This window comes from Phaenicophaeus curvirostris, chromosome 6, assembly GCF_032191515.1.
Source record: "Phaenicophaeus curvirostris isolate KB17595 chromosome 6, BPBGC_Pcur_1.0, whole genome shotgun sequence".
NCBI lineage: Eukaryota > Metazoa > Chordata > Aves > Cuculiformes > Cuculidae > Phaenicophaeus > Phaenicophaeus curvirostris.
The window spans coordinates 36,033,166-36,050,418 of NC_091397.1; the positions used below are offsets into that span (position 1 = coordinate 36,033,166).

The window sequence follows — 17,253 nt, forward strand, 5'->3', positions numbered from 1 at the left end:
GGGCACACAAGAACGGTAAAGGAGTGCAGTCATTCAACATCTAAACAACCCCAAGAATCTGGCAAATAACCTATTCCATAAACAGACAACTGTGACTACCACCGTAACCACAAACACAAAATGCAGTCAGTAGGTGCTGAACCAGACAGTGACTAAGATAAAAATGTTCTAGAAAGACAGTCCTTAAGAAAAGGCTATCCATTAGTGCTGACTACCAATTAGCAACTCTGAGGTCTGAAGACAAATGCTATACCCACATTTCACACAAATCTTGTCACAAATAGCAGTCTTCCGAAGTTTAACAACCATGGTAACAGTAAGAAGGCCAACTATTTAGCACACTCTCTCTGGAGTAGTAAGAGGAAAGATGCAGTACCATCTAGAGTCAGAAAATTACTTTCCATATTTTTGGATGGCCTCTAGTATTAAGAGTTTCAATACCCATTTTTATATATGCATTCAATAATTGAATGAAACTTAATTAAAAACAAGAAACATGAAGACATCTTGATCACAGCTGCTACCCCAGTTATGCTGTAGGGTGAAACTGATTTCTTCAAATTACTTGTTTATTGATTGCATTCCATAGCTATGAAGTTTAAGCTTGCAAGGTAATATGGTTCCAAAAATAAGAAGCCAAAACATTCCAGATTATATCCAGTCTCATTAATGAGTTAACTAAATGGATAAGGGAAGTAGTGTCCAGTAACTATTTGTAATTTATTACATCAGCTCTAATGTCTTCAGCATGTATACTGACTAACAAGGAAAAAAAAAAAACCAAGAAAAATAAGAAACTTAAGTTAGAAAAACACACTGATTCTGACATACTGGACATATTTATTTCTTGGTTACTTATTATCAGATGTTATGCCAAAATATCTGTCTCTACATATTCTCACATCTAAAACACAACACAGTTCATGATAGTCATCAACTATGATCAAAATAATTCTGTACGTTAACAACAGTTATGATACATAAAAATAAACCCTTAAAAAAAGCATATTCAAAACTGGCTGAGTTTTGAATCCACATAAACCATTCCAACCCTCTGCAGCATAAACTGTAATCAGCATAAACCATTGCAATCCTCCATTCAAAGGCTTCAGAACATAATTCATGTTACATTATGTTTCTGTTACCCTTCATAAGACTAGCAAGCCAGAATGGTCTTGAGAACTAACATATTTCTATTATCTCTTGTAGAGCCTGCAAGATGCCAAATGATGGATGAAATCCCACTGTTTAGATGTAAAAGGGGTTGCTGTAACCAAAATAATTTGTCTCAACAATTTTCAACATTTGGGAAGACAAGTAATCCATTTAATTCTACATTCTAGGCCAGCACATCTCTTGCATCTGACAAACAATACTCCTCTTTGGATCTTCCTTAACTCATATTTTCCATATCCCTAGCAAGGCATTTTATATACACATAACTTCCTATAGCGTTACAGAAAAAACATAGATTGTGTTCTCAGCTTCTTTCTATCTGAAATATTATATCTGAGCTCTCAGCAACCTTATATATTCAGCATGTCTCAGTTAATTCCACCTAATACCAATCCTTACCCTCTTACATGGCTACAAGCATAGCTCTAGCCTTTAGCTGGGGGAACTGAGCACCTCTTGACAGCCTTTCAGAAAGCAGTTACCTGCTTTCTGCACCAGCCTCTCCCAAAACCAGCCATTCAACTTGGATGCCTCGACTTACCCAAACCTTTCAGAGGGGACCAAACATTGCAATACCCAGCAGTAAAACATCCAAGACATCACACTGAGACAAATTTCTGTGCCCAGAGGCCCACTACTTTTATTTAATAGGCCTCCACATTCAAGAACCCAGAAGAAATAGAAAAGCACTTGAACACCATGAATAGCAAGCAACACGGGTGAAAGCTGCCTTGCAAAAGCGAAGGATTGCCAATTAGGTCCACTGTTTGCTAAAGGAAAGTGAATTAATTCCTATGTTTACACAAACAGCTTAACATGTTCAGTTCCTTTTGTGTGTGTGCATTTTCACTAGCACAGGATCAGACTAAAAATCCACCTCATAATCACAGATATAATGTGATTTATAAATATTCATTTACCAGTTTGTTCTAAAAGCCTTTGTTAATCTGTGTAACCAATACAAAAGTTTCTCGAATTGATCCCTTGCAGAAAGCGGCTAAAGTATGAAAACTCCCTAACCTTCCTATAATGAAGAAGTGTACATAAGTTAACTGCCATAAAAATGTCTTAATGCTTTTACCATCCTCCTTCCTTTGTTGTTTGTCAAGCCTTCTTTATGATGGAAAAACAAATAAAACCTTCTCTTGGTCTCTTTCCACAGGCATTCATGTTTTAATCTGAGCTGAATGTAGTACAGTCAGCCACAGCACAAAACAGGTTTGAATTGTAGTATCTAGCATCAGGCCATAGCTTTTAGAAATCAATTAGGAATTCTTTCTTCTCATATCAGTATTCTGCCTGACTGTACAAAAAAGAACAAAAAAAATCTTGCTCCTTAAGTATCACCATCATGCCCTCTCTGTGAGAGATGCACAGGCGGTCCTAATCTGTCTGCTTCTTTATATATATGCTTAGATTGAGGTTTTGCTACTTCTTACCCTGACTTAATTGATTTCTGAACTTCATTTTTTTAAGGATACCAGAGATTTTATGTCTTTATTCCTAGAAGATACATTGTCCTTAAACAGATGTTCCTTGTCACCTGTAAATGTCCAAGACGTTACCAACCATAATTTAAGATCTGAAATTGTTTTGTGGTGCCTGACAAACACCACTTAGCCCTTACCTCCCAAACACTTCAATCGCAAAAGATCATAATGCATGAATAAAAAAAAATAACTACGCATTTATGTATTTTTTAAGTCATTTCTATTATGGGTAACATAACTGTAAACTATGTATTATACATAGAGCTTTACAGCGCAAAATTAGTCTTTGTCCAACTTGCATTGACAGTAAGATGGAAGTACGCCAGAGGTGGAAGCAGAGGCAAGTGACCTAAAAGGGTATAGAGCTGCTGTTTCATTCTGCAAGGATATGGCTAGGAAAACCAATGTTGACCTGGAGTTGAATTTAAGAAAAGACGTGAAGAGCAACAGGAAAGGATTCTACAAGCAGCAGAGAGACTAGGGAAGGTATGAGCCTACTGCTGAATAGCACAGGGAAAATGGTGACAAAGGACACAGAAAAAGCAGAGCTACTGAATGCCTTCCTTGCCTCAGTATTTACCAGGAAACATGGCCCTCACGAGTCCTAGGTCTCTGAGACAAGAGGGAAAGTCTGCAGCAAAGAAGATTTACTCTCAGGAATTAGGAAGCACTTAAACAGGGCATACAAAAACATGCATCCTTTTAGTCAACAGGATTCTGCAATGCATTAGGAAGGTCATCACCAGCAGGTTGAGGGACAGGATCCTTCCCCTCTACTGAGCACTGGTGAGGCCACATCTGGAGTAGTGTGTCCAGTTCTGGGCTTCCCAGTACAAGACAGACCTGGTCTTGCTGAATCAAGTCTAGCACAGAGCTAGAAAGATGATTAAGGTACTGGAGCATCTGACACATGATGGGCAAGATGGGCAGGACACTTCAGCATAAACAATAGAAACCTCAAGGGCGTCTTTGCAATCTATATATAAACACACACGCACACACACACATATATATATATATATAATGTCTGAACAGAATATTTTTTTTTTACTGTGAGCATGGTCAGAAACTGGAACAGGTTGTTCAGAGCAGGTATGGAAATAGTCAAAACCCAGCTGGGCACAATCCTGGAAAACCTTGCTGTAGCTGGCCCTGCTCAAGCAGGGCAGTTGGGACTAGGTGTTCGCAGGAGGTTCCTTCCTTAAACAATTCAGTGATTCTGTGAAATTAAATAATGTCTTTCTTTAGGCCCTCACATCAAGTAAGAGTTTTGTCTATTATCAGTAAAATGTCAAAACACTCAAAAGCCAGCACATAGTGTGAATGGAGAAACAATTTACCAAATGAAAGGTCGAGGTACCCCACATAAATTGTGGTTTGGATGTAATTTTTTTATTCTTTTATCAATTATGGATATGATAACTAAACAAAAAAACACAAAACCAAACCACTTGACAAATTCCAGTTGTGAGATTACATACACAAGCAAATCTGAAAAACACTGTGGTAACCAGCCATTGACCAACTTAAAAAAGCCCTGAATATAGTTGCCTTTATGCTGTTGTCTTCTCAGACATTTGCCATACAACTAGTCACAACAGACTAAAAAGCTACTGAGCTGCTGTTAAATTAAACTCAAGGAGTCCAGCCAATCCTGGCTCCTCTGAAGTTGATAGGAGCGTGCCAAGCTGGCATGTAACACCACTGCAGAACAGCTTATAAGCTGTTTAACACGGTTGCTGCCTTCTAGTTTTTCTATTCTGTTTTTGAATTGAACAGTCAAAATAATTTTCAATTTATCTTAACTGACGTCAAAATAATATACTTTTATACGACTAATGACTTCATATAACAAGTTGACAGGAATAAAGGAAATAACGAACACAAGTAATATAAATTAAAATACCTGTTATTGAACAGTACACTATGTGAGGAACTATCTTCTTTATGTCTTCATAACCCAGACCCATTTCAGCCAGTTTCCCAGGGATGTAGTTTTCCACGAAAACATCAGACACAGCTGCAAGCTTTAGAAAAAGGATGACTAAGATTTATTAATGACATAAATTCAATAAATTCTCTAGTCTTTGTGAGAAAAGAAAACATAAAAACCTAGAGATATTTTTTGGCCGGTTAGACTGTGCATTGCTGCAAACTAGAAATTAGAGATGCTGCGTATCTAGAAAGACAACTGTCAAAATCCTGAAGTGCCTAAACAAAACCCTAAATACTTTTTCTACCTTAGAAAGTTTATAAATTGTTTCTCATTTTAAAATCATTGATTACAATTACTGTAACAGTGGCCATATATCTCACTTCCTATATGTAGCAGCAGAATATGGAGGCCCAAAGTTTTAATGGGTCAAAATAAACATCTTAAAGTAATCTCAATCATAGTAGAGCTGTCAAGCTCTGCAACGTGACTTTCTCCGTCACATCTAAATTAATGACCTAGTCCAAAAATCTGCTTAAGTTCAAGATTAACATATAAAATTGACAGGCTTTAAATTACATCCTTTCTTTACCTTATGAAACTTATAAATATAAATACATATAAAGATTTCAATGAGAAACATTAAGACCTCCTGAAGAAAGAGCATTACATGTTAGAAGAAAGATATATGCCTCTGGGAAATTGTAGAGTTTTTTGCTTAGGGTTTGTCTTCCCATCCCCACGAGTTGAAGAAGTCGCTCCCTGACAGGTACACATTTGCGCACACATTAGTAAGCCAAATCTAAGTCTTCTAGTTTCTTAATGGTATTTGCAGCCAATAGTCATGTTCTCTGTAACTACCATATAGCCGCCTTATTAACATATACAGTATATTAGACCAACTTCTATAATCTAGTGTCATCATAACAATAACGACAGCCTTTTTTGTTCAAGCATGTACGTTGTCTAACTGAATTTCACAGAATCACTAGGTTAGAAAGACCTCCAGGATCATCAAGACCAAGCATTCCTATCAAACACTAAACCATGTCCCTGAGCACCACATCCAACTGTCTTTTAAACACTTCCAGCGATGGTGACTCAACCACCTCCCTGGGCAGCCTGTTCCAGTGCCCAATGACCCTTTCTGTGAAAAATTTTTTCCTAATGTCCAGCCTAAATCTCCCCTGGCAGAGCTTGAGGCCATTCCCTCTCATCCTGTCCCCTGACACTTGGGAGAAGAGGCCAGCACCCTCCTCTCGACAACCTCCTTTCAGGTAGTTAGAGAGAGCAATGAGGTCTCCCCTCAGCCTCCTCTTCTCCAGGCTAAACAACCCCAGCTCTCTCGGCCGCTCCTCATAAGGCCTGTTCTCCAGCCCCTTCACCAGCATCGTTGCTCTTCTCTGGACTCGCTCCAGAGCCTCAACATCCTTCTTGTGGGGAGGGGCCCAGAACTGAACACAGGATTCGAGGAGCAGTCTCACCAGTGCCGAGTACAGAGGGAGAATAACCTCCCTGGACCTGCTGGTCACGCCGTTTCTGATACAAGCCAAGATGCCATTGGCCTTCTTGGCCACCTGGGCACACTGCTGGCTCATGTTCAGTCGGATGTCAACCAACACCCCCAGGTCCCTCTCCTCCAGGCAGCTTTCTAGACAGACTTCTCCTAGTCTGTAGCACTGCACAGGGTTGTTGTGCCCCAAGTGCAGGACCCAGCACTTGGCCTCGTTAAACCTCATGCCACTGGACTCTGCCCAGCGGTCCACCCTATTCAAATCCCTTTGCAGAGACTCCCTACCCTCCAGCAGATCAACACTCCCACCCAACTTAGTGTCATCCACAAACTTACTTAGAAAGAAAAAAGGCATCAGGCACGCCAAAGCAGTCATTAAATTGACTAAAAATAACAAATGATAATAACTTGATGAAGTATGTTTTATTTGGGAGGTTTGCAGGGGAGGGATGGGGTATGAGAAGAATGCGTATACTCACACATATAAACATCTACACTCACATATATATATTTATATGTGTATATGTGAGAATAGTTTGCTTTATCAAGTGAGTGCAGAGCACGCGTAAGACATGCTGACCAATCAGAAAAAGGCAATGGAAGGGAAGGAGTGCCGTAAGCTCCCAGCCAACTAAATCCTCCCAAGTTCTTAACAAATAAATAGAAAAAAGTTGATCACTTAAGGCCAAACAATGTCTCATCACTTCAGTCCACAATGTTACTATATCACATACAAGGATGCCACTGATGTAAGAAACAGAAAGCTGTAGTGGTTTTGAAGGCAATTTTAATAAAGGATAGAAACTATAAGAAACAACTTGGCAACGAAACTGTCTTGTCCTCATTTGTAGGTCAGTACTGCAACTCTTGCAGTTGCTTTCAGTTTTTCATTAGTTAGGTTTGGGAAAGAACTTTGGCACAGGAGATCTCTTCATTGGTAAATATTTAACAGAGTTCTCCCACTGGAAATTCCGTAACATCAGATCTTACGAAATAATTATCATACATGCTTGATTATTTCAGTGACATCAAGCTAAGGGAAAAACTAATATTGCCACTGGCAGGAACCGTTTGTCTGCATCTCTGTGTACTCCTACTGCCAGCTACCCTATCTTTAGCATTGTGATAGCTCTACATTACAGTGGTACAAGAAATCTTACCAGTACGAAAAGGTTGGTAATTCCAGCATTGAGCTGAGGGGATGCTGCTTTTGCATGATAAATGAGGGCAAGTAAGATCCTGCTTTGATTTTAAAATTAGGTGGGATTTCATCTCAACCAAGCACCAGAGTCTAAAGCACAAAGGGTATGTTGCAAATTCTTAAGTCCCCAGACATTCAACTCCACAGACCATAAAAAGGTTCTCCAAACTGCAAGCAGAAAGTTATACATTTAAAACCAGAATCAAGCAGTTATCTTCCCGCACAAACGTCAAGGTGAGAAAAGGGGAACTTCCTAACCACAAAGAGTGGCAGGCACACAAGAAGCTTAGGCTGAAGCTATCTTTTCTCCAGCTCACCTTGATGACCACCCAATGCCCCAGCTGCCCTTAAATCTTCAAAGAGGTCCAGCACACATACGTGGAATCAGTGGACATGATGCACAGTTTTTCTTTCAACATTTTTAAAGGTCAACTAACAAGCCAGTCATCTTACGAGAGGAACATTTTTTTTAGCCCTTATTTAGAACGTGACTAGTTTATCCAAAAACACATCTCTGTTACACCCTGCAAAATTACTCCAAATGACAGCATCTGTTTTCAGAACTTTTAGAAGATAAACATATGGCTTCATAACAAATCAAATAGTTCTGTTCTGCAAAGAGAAAAGGCACTGCAGAATCCTTGACATACAACCTCCGAAAAATTCCATATGAAATGCATTTTACATAGCTGACACCAAAGAAAAAAGGTCAAAAGCATCAGGCAGTTTAATCTATTTCCATTTCATGCAATATTCCCCCCAAAAAAGAAAAAAGCCACTAGCATATATCATTGCAGGACATATAAAGTCTCACTGTGGAAAAAAGTGATTGGAACTGATATTGAAACAAACAGTAACAGAAGCCAGCTCACCCTGTCAGATGGGTTAATACTGCAGGACTAAAAACACAGCACTAGCAAGTAGCAGTTTCTCAGTAAATAAAAAAAAGGATGACAAAGCACAAGTTTCATAAGTGAAACAGGATGCTTTTATTTACTTTTCAATGGAAAAATGGATCTCTCTTAAAAGACTATTACATTCTGCACTCAAATACTGGGGTGGGGAAAGTAAGTTTGACCTACAGGACAGTATTTCTCAGAAAGATGTATAGCAACTTAGGTCACACATGCACTGTAACATCCAGAAAACTACAAATAATCCTACAAAACCTACAAATCTCCCCTTTGTAAACTGCTTACCAACTGCATCAGACTAGTTCAGCTTGAAGCTAGTGAAGTAGCACAGCAAGATCAAATACAGCAACAGTAAAAGGAAAGCAGTAGGCTGTTAGACCTTTTCCTCGCAATACTTCATTTGAAGCTTCTGATGGAGGTTTTCATCTAGGTTTTATATCTAAAATCATCAAAAATTACACCGAACATTAAGTCCAAAAGCACAGAGCACAGAGGTTATATACAGTGATTCAGCAAGTTCACTACACACATACAAATTTTAATTATCAGATATCTAATTAATACTTGAAATACAGAGTTAATTGCTCAGCATCAAACCAATACAAAGCAGCCTGAGTTCTCATGCTATCAATACCTACCTCTCTAATTAGCTTTGCTCCTTTCGAGTCCTTCATGTTGATTGCTATACTCTGAGGATAAAAAAAAAAAATACAATAGTAATTTATGTGAAAGCTCTTCTGGTGATTACTAGCCTCTTCTAAACATAATCAGCAGTCAAGTTTCACACTACAGCTAAATCAAACAAGTAAATTTAAACACACACCCCATCACCTCCTGCAAAAAAACTTCTGCTGGTACAGCAAGCTGAACTGTCACATCAATGGATCAGGCAAGGACCACCACAAGCCTGACAATGTGCACCCGCGGGTTAGACTGCAGCCAGTTCGCTGCGTGTTTGCACAGTACCTACTACTGCAAGTACACATGGAGACCCCAAAAACATTTGTTTCAACAGCAACAAGCCATTAAACAGCTCAGGTATGTCATGAAACCAATTTAATCCTCAAGTTTCACAAGCTACTCTTAGACAAACTAACTGCGGTATGATGACTCCTCTCCTCCAGCTGCAGCATGTCAGCTGAACTGATGCACCTGAAAAAAACAATCCTTCAAATAAAATAACCCTTACTTTCAAGCAGGGTTCATTTTCAGTCGATTTGCACCAAAAACTGAGGACTACCAGGGCCACTGTTGCTTTTCGAATTTGCCTCAGCTGACCACAGCAATACACCCAATACATCAAAGGCCTGCAGCCTTTCTTGTTCAGAACTCTGTTTTGCTCCTGAAATTTATCCATTGTAACTTAAGGCTGATATAACTACTGCTCCATTACACATGTTAAAAATCAAATAAAGGAGAAGTGTTATGTCATCAGTTGTCATTACAGTAAACAGACTAATGTTCAACATCACACTCTGCTTACCTTTTTATTTCTATTGACGCTGAGGAAATAAACACTTTCTTTCCCAGCAAAAGGTGGGCCCCAGGCTCTTGTATCATCACCAGCTCCTGAAAGAAATACCAACATATTTTCATAGTTGTCCAATATCACACTGACAACAAATAAAAAGACTTCCTCCAACACCATATTAAATCACCTAAGGTTCACCTAGCAGGCAGGAGAAAATTCATTCAATATCTAAATTTTAGGATGTTTATGTCAAAACACCTAAAAATGAACATGATTTATTAAAGTGAATATAGCGTTTGCTAGTATTGAGATTACTTTCAGGCTTCAAAATATTAACATACAGCCACATGCACCCAAACTATTTGGGGGAAGGAGGGCAGAGGGAGGTTGCTTGGTTTTGTTTGTTATTGATTGGTTTTGGTGGGTTTGGTTGGTTGGGGGTTTTTTTGAGGAAAGGGATTGGTTGTTTTGTGTTGATTTTCATTTTGGGAGGTTTTCTGTTGTTTCGTTTAACTTAAGAACAGAGCTCGAATGTTGTTCCTTAAGGCAATCCAGAAGAATCAATCAATCATAGAATCATAGAAGCTCTTGCTTTGCACTGAGTCACGCAGTGCACACTGTCAATAAGCCATTCCTGAAACACTCTGGACACAACATCAAGATATCACTGAGAAACAACAAGCTGCGTGCTGCAGGAACACCCGCAAAAAGAACCAGCCCTTCCAGAAATCCTTCTGTCTTACAGAAAGGCAAGATGGCATTAAAACTGTTGCAGACACTAATGTCACTGTATCATTTAAGCTTAACTTCCAATTTTAAACTTTTCTTACATGTCAAAGTCTGGCAATCTATTTTAATTAGAATTAAAGTTAAATTTAAGTTCAGATACAATCATCATCCCAAATGCTAGCAAGCATGCACATTCCTGTATGTGTTTCACTACCTACACTTTATCTACTTGTTAACTTCATGCAAGTGAAAACTTTCCTTAGTGCGGCAACGCAGAAGACCGATACTATAGCACAGATACGTAAACAAGCTGGAGGACCTTTGGTCTTACACAGTATACCTTAATTACAACAGTAGCTATATACTACAGTAACACAGTCTACAGCCATTTAAGATCAACTGTGGTAAAAGTTACACCAATATACAAATATGCAAATTACTCATCAACACGTGTACTGTTCAGCGTCTCAAATAACTATTTTGGTTCAACTGGGAAGCTGGGGAAGAGGCAATATCTCTTCCATATGTTACCACTTTAAGACATTAACACAAAAAAAACCCCAAAACCACAGTAATATTTTCCAGTGTGGCTACTCTCCTTTACAGATTAATACTTCTGTGAAAGTAGACAACCTCTCACAGAAAGAGCCAACAACTCTGATTCTAAAATGTTTGAAATTCGGAATTAGTCTCATCTGAGAGTACAAAATTGATGCAGCTTCTGACCTGTCAGAAAAGTGGAAATGTTTGAAACAATGGTCCGTGATTAAGGACGACTCAAAAGCTGATGTGACAACACTTCCGTTAGACATTCAGTGTTTTGTTCAATGTTCAAATAGTCAATATTTCATATTTAAAATAGAAAAACAGGGAATGTAATTTGGCTTAGTATCTCAAGTGCATAATTGTCTTCACCATCTCTTTTCAAAACTATTAATATCAAAAGAAATGAAGTTAAAAAATGGAAACTTAAAGAAGAAAAAATTAGAGGACAGTGTGCACCTGCTAAGGCATAATTACATGCCTCATATGTGTAATGATGCATGATGCAAATGCAGGAAATATTCCTAAAAAAGAACCAAATGCCACGCAATTTGCTTCTCTTCTCCTATGGTCTTATGAACTAAAAGGTGTAGCTATTCCATAAGAACGAAGCAGTTTTGACCATAAGCCAGCCCTCAACAACTCTTTATATAAGAGGTGCATGTGCTGAGTGGAAAAAGAAAACCATGGTGTTAAGCTAAAATACATAAAAATAAACTTAAGTCTCTTTATGAAGCTAATTACCCAGAGTTCAAGCAGACTCAGAAGGAGCTACACAAGTTTCTGCACCTGAAAACACATGCTTGATGCTTGTTAACCTTTGACACTTTCAGCACTAGCTTGAAGATGCAAATACAGAAATTTCCCATTTCCAACCAGCTCCCATCTCTACCTACACAGGAACATCAGATCCGGGACTTTAAAAGATACAGCTACCTCATGCAGAAAATAACTTTTGTTTACTTCACACAATTCCAAAGAAAGATTGGTAATTTTTAATTAACAACCTGAAACTGTACCAGCATATTAAAGTTATCCGCAGGAGAAAGCTGATGTAACGTGCCAAACCACCTTATACCCTACCAGTCAAAACATTTGCCACCCCATAAGACTAGTACAATATGACACAAAAGCAGTGCTAACAAACTATATATTCTTTTTAAATGCTCATATTAAACTTCTCCCTTATACTAATAAAAATTCAAGCAGGAAGAAGAGCCTCTGTTTCCAAAATTAAAGTGCCTGTTATTTCACCAGTACTGTCATCCTGAGAAGTAAGATGCATTCCTATTTAAAATTATCTAAGACATTTTCACTCAGAGGGAACTGAGCTGTAGATTCCGAATTCCCAAATGCTGGAAAGATTTCTATGTTTATCAAATTTTACATGTCAAATATTACACTTCAAACCCTGTTCTACCCTCTCACAAAAGAGCCACCACACACCTAAGCATTCACAAGCCCAATATAAAATCTAAGCAAAGTTCAAACAATTCAAACAAGATCAATGTAGCTTTGGGTGATGGAATAAGGCACTTTAGGAACTCATGACTCAGTACTAGTTCGTACAATAATACCTAAAAGAAAAAACAAACCCCAAAACAAAAAAAAACCACCCTCAACTTACCTGATCAAACTTCTTACGCTTTTTTCTAAATACATGCATGCGCTTCTGATCAAAACACACAGAGCACAGTGTTAAGCTTCTAGCAAACAGATAATAAATGTATAAGCAAGCATACTAATAACTACCTCTCTAGGACACCAGATATAGTACGAGGACGTAAAACGCTCCCAAAACTTGAAAACTGATTGCTCAAAAAAAATACACAAATTTCTATGAAACTCATTTCTTAGCACAATACCATACACAGTGTCACCAAAAAACCAAATAAATGCAGTGTTGTCTCTCTAAATGTTTTCAAAAGTTTTTAACCTCGCATTCTCAGTCAGCTATTACTTTAAATACATAAACAAATCATCGTTAAACCTTCCCACATTCCTATTATATTTGAAATAGATAAACATTTTACCCGGTCTTTCCACTTTGATAACTTCAGCCCCTAGATCTCCTAAATTCATTGTTGCAAAGGGCCCTGCAAGCACCCTGTAATCATAATAAAAGAAATAATCTTCTCAGTTTTTCCTGTAAGAATCTTTGCATCTAGACAGACTGTTCCAGATTACAGACAAAACACAAACCTCGTTAAATCAAGTATTTTCACACCATCCAAGGGCTTTACATTACCAGCACCTGACAAGAAAGAGAAAACAATAACTTACAAACAAAAATAATCAAGCATAAGATATCTTCCTCATTGGTAGTTAGAAACACTGTTTTTATGACACTCTCTCAACACCCACCCTCATCTGCCTCCACAACTTTCAAGGGCACTAGCACCTGCAAGACAGCTATTAGGAAATCATAATGCTTTCCGTCCTTTCCTTCTGCCTTTTCAAGGCGACTAGCTCTAAGAAACAACAGCAGCAACAATAAGCATCACAGACAGCATAAGCATAGTCTAGACCACAGATTTTCCAGCTACCACCTATTGTCTTCTATTCAGTGTATTTAATCACAGGCTAGGGATGCAAACACTTTATCACCCCAAGTGGATAATAATTTCATTATTATTACTGTTTTTATTAATTATTTCGAAGGTCACCCCATAACACACAAAAAAAAAAAGCTGCACCTGGCTGAGAGTGCCACAAAAAATTACACAATATTAACTTGTAGTAAGCATCTCTTTTACATCTTTCTCTTACCTGGACAAACATACAAAACATTTTGGGGGCAGAACAAAAAACAACCAATTAATTCAAGCACAGACTGCCTTACAAAACAAGAGGAGAAAAAGACCACAGGCCCCCAAAGGGTGCAAAGTAATGGGGTGCATCTCACAGGTCACGCAGCATTGAATGCCTGTGTTACCTGCTCCATCCTCCCTCCAGTGGACCTGAGCAACCCTTTGGTCACCCCTGTAATCCTTTCTGTTACCTCACTGTATAGATGGTAAGAAGGAGATGGAGATACAGAGAGAATTAAAACCTACACAGACACAAAACAGCATTAGGCGTTCTGGGTGTCTGCTAAAATGTTTTCATTCAGTGCGCTGCTCTCAATGACAGCAATTGCATCTGATTCTTCAAGACATTTTCCTCACTTATTACCAATTATTCCAGACGAATTAAATAGATTTGGGTTTTTAATACAACACGCAGAACAAGCAGTATGTTGCAAAGGTGCTTATCTAGGAGTGGGCACAGTGGCATTATTCTATGTTTACAGAGAATACATAAACAAAAGCTTTACTGAAAAACAAAAATCATTTAAGTTAACAAAAAGGGCTCATCTTCCTATATACTTTCCACATCTGTTCTTAACAAATGGCTCGCTCACTCTCTTCCTGAGCCAGCATTCCGTGTTACATTTCTCCCAGATACACTACCAGAACAGCAGCTTTTCAGAGCCAGCAGGTTCTCTACCTGTGGCTAATTCCAGGAATTCATCAAGGTATTTCTCAAAGGGGCCTATAAAGTGTTAAGATTAGCCTGCAAATATGCACTTATGCATAACTCAGACTGGTAAACCCTTACTTATCATCATATTGCTCACATTATGGTAACATCTAACGCTCCGTTCAAGGATTAGGACTCCTCTGTAACTGTTATTTCAGAGACAAACAAATAACATTGATGTTTCTTTAATGCCAATAAATGACACTGACGTCCACAACGATTAGCAAATAAAAGAATGAACAAAAGCTTGCTCTTGAAAATCTTAAGGAAAATGCACCTGTTAGTCTCTTCAAACTAGAAGAGCACAGATATTCACAAAGGAAAACTTATGTGACTTGGATTTGCATTCCAGCAAGACACTCATTTGCTGAAACAATTAGAATAGACAGCCTTTTGACTATCAGAGAAACAGCAGTTCTGGTACTCTGGTCCCAAGCAGCACAGTGCTACCGACCCTTTATTCCAGGAATAAACAGAAACAAAACCACAACACAAATAAACACAAGAGTTCAGAATTGATAAGCATTGACTGGGAGCAACTCCTGGGTTGTCTTCCTTCCCCTTGCGAGCCTCCTATTAAGAACATACCCAAAGCTAAACTTTCCCCACAGTGTGCTTTCTGTTGGAATTCCAGCTCAATAGCCTAAATTCCCTAAAATGCAAACTAACATTTTCTTTTGTACTTTTGCTTTTAATTAATCTAGCCACTTGATGATTGAAGGACAAATTCACTCTCCCAGCTCTAACTATATCCTATTGCCAAACTTTCTATTCCCATGATTTACTGTAAATTAAACAGCCATGGGTATCAGTTATAAGCAGCTTTGATGAAAAAAACACTTTTGAAGCACTCATTCCAAAGGCATTTTAAACTCTTGCATTAAGCTCATTAATGTTGTCGGAATGTTGGTCTAACATAGCGAAATGAGTGAGCAGCCAACAGAGATATCATTCTGCGGAACAGTACTTAATTTTCATGCCATATTCCCAAAAAATGCTGTCCTTTATACTTGTGACAGAAGAGAGCACTGAGAAGACAGATGACTCGCACACCTAAAATTTTTGCACCAATGCAAATTAACAGTAAGTAAACAGATTCCACTCCAATTAGAACACATCCAGCTCCACGGGAGATCATTCCTCAGGTCTATTGTCTCCACTTTGATTGCGCAACCAATATCTTTTAATTCAGACATGCAGAAACTTACAATCGAGTCCATCACCACTATGGATTAATTCACTGTCAGCAAGTACATTCCAAGCAGGGACACACACCATGTTCGCCTTGAGAAACAGAACTTCAAACTTCCTCTGATTCCAATGCAATCAACGCAATTGTTAGTATTTTCCTACGTTAGTCAATAACAGAAATTTAAAAGCCAGAGGAAAATTAAAATTACTTTGCTAAGAAAAAGTGAAGCCTAGAAGTGGACAGCAGGCACTGCTTCCCTCATCCTCAGCCACAGCTCCCAGATGTGCCAAGTCCACTGCGGTTCACTGAACCGGGGCAACCACCAGCGGGGCAGGGATGACACTGAAAATGCCAGAAAAATAAACTCTAAGATTCATTTTGGTGTTTCAAAAAGCAAGCATCCTTTAGGAGACCTGGGCAACATGATGGAGTGATCTCCATCCATCGTGTGCAGCCAGATGAGAGCTGCAGACAGGAGGTATTCCCCACTTCCGTGCACATGGATTAACTCTCCCAGAAACCTTACGCATCTTCCATTACTTTCCAAGGACTAAGTTTAATGTTATTACGACCTTCACAACAGCCGAATCTCTCGCTAGTTTGGAGGTCTGAAGCCAGCTCTGCCCGACCTCGCCTTTGAGATGGGGAAGAGACTGCGACCAGAGGGGATCGCAGAAGACATTCTGTTCAGCAGGGATCAGACCGCACACAAGGTGCTGTCATCTCCCAAGAATTAACAGTGTCTGGGAAGATACTGCTCCAAAGAAAACACCGTCTCAGAGGAGTCTAACTTGGAAAGAATACAATTACTTAGAGGAAACTTAATTCCACTTCGGCTTAAAGCAAAGATATCGCACTTCTCGTCACAGTGACCGCTTCTGGCGCCGGGACAGGCACCGGCGGACGGAGCAGCAAGGCGACGCCCTTCTCCCACCACGATCTCGCCTGTTCTCTCCCTGCGAGAAGCCTCTAAGCCTCTCCCAGGAGTTCGCCACCCCCTCCCACCCCTCGAAGCGCACAAAGCCCCATCCAGGCGGGACGCAGGGAGACGGAGGAGGAGGACGAGGAGGAGGAAGAGGAGGAGAAGAAGGCGGCGCGGCTACCTGCCGGGGCAGCGCCTCCGCCCCGCTCCCCGCCGCCGGGGCAGGGCCACGCCGAGCTCAGGGCTCCGGGGCAGCCGGTAGCGCCGGGGCACGGTCTCCTCCAGCTCCCACCGCCGCCAAAACAGCGGCTCCTTCTTCCCAGCCCGGCGCGCAGCATCCCCGACACGCCGCGCAAAGGTGCGCGCCCCGCGCAAGCGCTGCTGGCCACCGCCCCCTTCCTCCCCATTCCTCCTCCTCCGGCACCGCCCCCGGGTTGTCCTGCCGCGGGGTTGGAGTCGAGAGTCGCGTCGCTCCTCCTGCAGCAGCCGGGAGGCTCCTCTCCGTTGGCAGGAGTCGCTAGGGCTGCTCTAAGAAGGGACAGTCGTGACGGGGAGGTCGCAGCTCCACGTGGTCCCACGGATGGCCCCCAGGGTAACCGAGTTAAAGCTCTGTCTCACGGGGAATTACGGCGCTGAAGGAAGAAATG

General features: G+C 40.1%; 1 protein-coding gene across 3 annotated transcripts in view; it reads right to left on the reverse strand.

Moving 5' to 3' along the window:
- LOC138722050 (succinate--hydroxymethylglutarate CoA-transferase-like) overlaps positions 1-16,952 on the reverse strand; it is a 342,380-nt gene extending 325,428 nt beyond the window's left edge. For all 3 annotated transcript variants that reach the window (XM_069859772.1, XM_069859773.1, XM_069859774.1), the window contains exons 1-6: positions 16,788-16,952; positions 13,173-13,224; positions 13,004-13,077; positions 9,711-9,796; positions 8,866-8,916; positions 4,573-4,693 (exon numbers count right to left, since the gene is read on the reverse strand). In XM_069859772.1, coding sequence (XP_069715873.1) covers positions 4,573-4,693; positions 8,866-8,916; positions 9,711-9,796; positions 13,004-13,077; positions 13,173-13,224; positions 16,788-16,944 — 541 coding nt within the window. In that variant the 5' untranslated portion in view covers positions 16,945-16,952. The remainder of the gene's footprint in view (positions 1-4,572; positions 4,694-8,865; positions 8,917-9,710; positions 9,797-13,003; positions 13,078-13,172; positions 13,225-16,787) is intronic.
- Between the last annotated feature and the right edge of the window lie 301 nt (positions 16,953-17,253).